The 3438-nt window shown below is 40.6% G+C and overlaps 1 protein-coding gene across 1 annotated transcript; it reads right to left on the bottom strand.

Annotated features, from left to right (window-relative positions):
• Window positions 1-235: 235 nt before the first annotated feature.
• Window positions 236-1096, bottom strand: LOC132301297 (mitogen-activated protein kinase kinase kinase 20-like). Its single transcript, XM_059798565.1, has one exon. It carries the CDS (start codon window positions 1094-1096, stop codon window positions 236-238), a length of 861 nt encoding a protein of 286 aa, XP_059654548.1.
• Window positions 1097-3438: the final 2342 nt, after the last annotated feature.

Genomic DNA, 3438 nt, shown 5'->3' with positions numbered 1-3438 from the left:
TTTGTGTGGAGGTATTGTTCACCCTACCATGTTTTTCATTTGGGCTTTTGCGATACTTTTTAGTTTTTTGTTTCACTACAATATGGTATCATAACTAAAAAAACACGAAACAAAAGTAATTTGTCAAACATGCCGTAAACACAAAGAATCCATCAAGAAAAATTCTTTTTTTAAAAAGGTATCCACAGATACTATTTCAACAACCTAGTCATATATTTCTAACTTACAAAACTAGCTAGCTACCGTCTTTGGCAACAAACGGATGATTTAGGAGCATGTTTGCCTTCCACCTTTCTCTTGGTTCTTCAACTAAACACCTTCTCAGGAAGTCCTTCCCATCATCGGACATTCCTTCCAGTATCTCCGGCTTTTTTGGACAAAAAGTGCTTCTCCACTTATTCTGCTTTCCGGTTACCCCCTCCCACGCAATACTCCACTTCGCCGGTTCTCCGGTCACCATCTCCATCACCAAACCCCCAAGAGCCAATATATCTATTGACTCTTCAAAGGTAACACATCCACACTTAAAAAGATCACCACTCGATACATCATGATACTTTTCGCAACTCATGCACAGTCCAAATTCAACTTTTTTCACTAGGTTAAAGTCCGCGATTTTAACATGATCATCAATAACACCATCCTCAGAAAGAAAGACGAGGATGTTCGTGGCCTTCAAATCGTTGTGAAAGTACCCTTTCTGGTGCATGCGAATGACACCTTTGAGTATCATACGAGTGTATCCACGGACATTGATCTCCGGCAACTTACCTCCACTACTACTGTTCTTGATCAAGTCATGGAGAGTGCCTCCGGGTGCATATTCAAGAAGCAGGTGGTAGACTACCTGTCCATCTTGTTCTGTTACGAAATCATCTCCATAACAGCTAATTATTTCGGGACAGGGTTGGAGAGCTTCCAATACTTCTCTCTCAGAGAATGGTGAATAATCCGCTGAAAAGCTTACAGTTTTGATAGCAATAAGGTTAAGAGGATACTTAGGGTTTCTTGCTAAGTAAACTGTTCCCCACCTTCCTGTGCCAAATATGTCACTTTTCACCCAATCTCTTGGGTCACCTATTAAGCTATAATCCATTGATGATACCAAATCTCTTGAATCTTTTTGGGTTGGTCCCCCTATATTTCCTATCTATCTATATATCCCCTATATTTCCTATCTATCTATCTGTATATATGTGTGTATATATATATATATATATATAGGAAATATAGGGGGTAAAAATCCATCTCCATCTCTAACAGTACTTCTACTTGTGTGGATTATCTTCCGTGTCTCTCGTCTAATACTTTTACAATCTCCTTTTCCAACTATGTTTATTAATAGTGAAATATTTTTATTTCCAACTATGTTTATTAACAGCAATTTTAGAATCCTTTCTTACTTCTTATTATTGAAATACGTTAATATAGTTTTCTTATTTATTAAGGATATATCTTGTAAATGTAATAGCTTTGTTATTAAATTATTTTGAATTTATCAAATAGTCAAGTAGTTGTTCATTAACGGGTAGAGTACGTTTATGTTGAAATAGGATTAATTAGTTTGAATTTATTAATGACACTCATAGTGCCCTGATAAAGACCTGCAAACTGTGGGAGTCAGATTTCCAATGGTTATAATCCCAAGGAATTTGAGTCAGATTTCCAATGGTTATAATCCCATTCTCAAATTCCAAACACTGTGGGAGTTATGTATATTTTAGTGAAGCAGTGTCAGTTTTCACTTCAACCGAGACGGGACATTTTGTGGGATTCTTAGCCAAAGTCTATGGAATCTCTTGGAATGTTTCAAAATGATTAGATTGGGTTGTATTAACCTTGTTTGACTTGTTTAGAGTCAAGATTCTCCTTTTAATAGTGAATTGACCTTTTTGCTCCTTGGATGATAAATTTTGTCCTTTTTGACCATTGTTTCTATTTTTGTTCTCTTTAACCTTCGTGATCTCATGAAGGGTCACCTTGGTGTCTTTAGAGTGACTCCTATCTCTATAGACCTTGATTTACCTTTAGCTTCCGCAATACGGATTCGTTATCGGATCACTTTCGGTTCATCACTAACGCACCGGGTTGAAAAACTTGGGCCGTCACAAGTGGTATCAGAGCTCCTAGGTTTGAACACCTTAGGACGATGGGTTTTGGTTGCATATCATGCTTTTGTTGATGTACTTTGATGCATTCACATGGTTTTGATAACATGTTTTGACTTTATAACATATTTAGGTGTTTCGTGATAACATGCTTAGTAGTATGACATGTCTTTATGCTTATATGCCTATGTGGTTAAGAGCACCTTTGTTTGACATGTATGCTTATCTGCTTAAGTGCTTAATTGTTTTAAGAGCTTTCTTGAATTGCCTTAGCATGATGGTATGTTGCATATCTCGTCTTGCTTCATGTCTTGCGCATTCATAGTGTGAAGTGCACTTGGTCATAATAACTTGAGTTATTGTTGACCCCATTTCTTTCGTGCGTTTAGCGTCATGGTTGTTATGCGTGGAGAGTCTTCGCGTCTGGGCACTGAGGAGCAGATGGCTGACACCAAGTTCACACGGGGTCCGGGGAGGCCCAGGATTCCAGTTCGTGGCGTGGATGCGAATCCGCCACGGGCACCAACTTATGAGGAACGAGTGGCTCAGGGAATCAATCAGAGGATCGCTAAATCTCTATAGGAGTTTATATGTAGGCAGGTGGCAGGGGTACAGATTCTAGCACCGGCACCGGCACCGATAGTCAATGAGGCACTGGAGTACTTCATGCGACTATAGAGGGTCAAGATTGATCCATTTGCAGGGAGTTCAGATCCGCTAGTCTCATAAGCTTGGTTGGACCTTATGGTCGCAAGTTAGATAGTATGGCGGTACCCACGGACAGGTTGAGGATTTCCTTGACTGCCTCTTTGTTTATGGGGGATGCAGATATCTGGTGGAGGTCTATGACTAATGTCTACGATGTTGAGTTGATGACTTGGAATGAGTTCAGAGATCTATTTTTCGAGCGCTTCTTTCCGAGGGCTATGAGGCGGGAGATAAGGACACAGTTTGCAGGTCTTTATCAGGGCACTATGAGTGTCATTGATTATGAGACATGATTTACTTCTCTCTCTCGTTAGACGAGGCCAGGGCAATGAAGTTTCAGGATGGACTACATCTTGACATTAGGCCACAGGTCTCCATTCTTGATTTGAGGACCTACAGAGAGGTGGTCCAGAGGGCTATGCTAGCTGAAGCAGAGGAACAGGATCAGTTACGGATCAGGGGTTCACACAAGTAGCCTCGTAGAGATAATCCATCATCTTCCGGGAGTCAGTGGAAGAAGGCCAGGGCAGGGAACAATACTCACTCACAGGGGGCATCACAGCAGAACCGTTCTGCACCCACAGTTCCTGTATTTACTGGATCAGCTCAGGGAGTGGTTTGT

The sequence above is a fragment of the Cornus florida genome, unplaced genomic scaffold (genome assembly GCF_030987335.1).
Source record: "Cornus florida cultivar Cherokee Brave unplaced genomic scaffold, ASM3098733v1 CherokeeBrave_3.0.0_Hap2_Chr03, whole genome shotgun sequence".
In the NCBI taxonomy this organism is placed as follows: domain Eukaryota; kingdom Viridiplantae; phylum Streptophyta; class Magnoliopsida; order Cornales; family Cornaceae; genus Cornus; species Cornus florida.
Note: the sequence above shows the minus strand (reverse complement) of the source record. Positions and strands in the feature narration are given on the sequence as shown.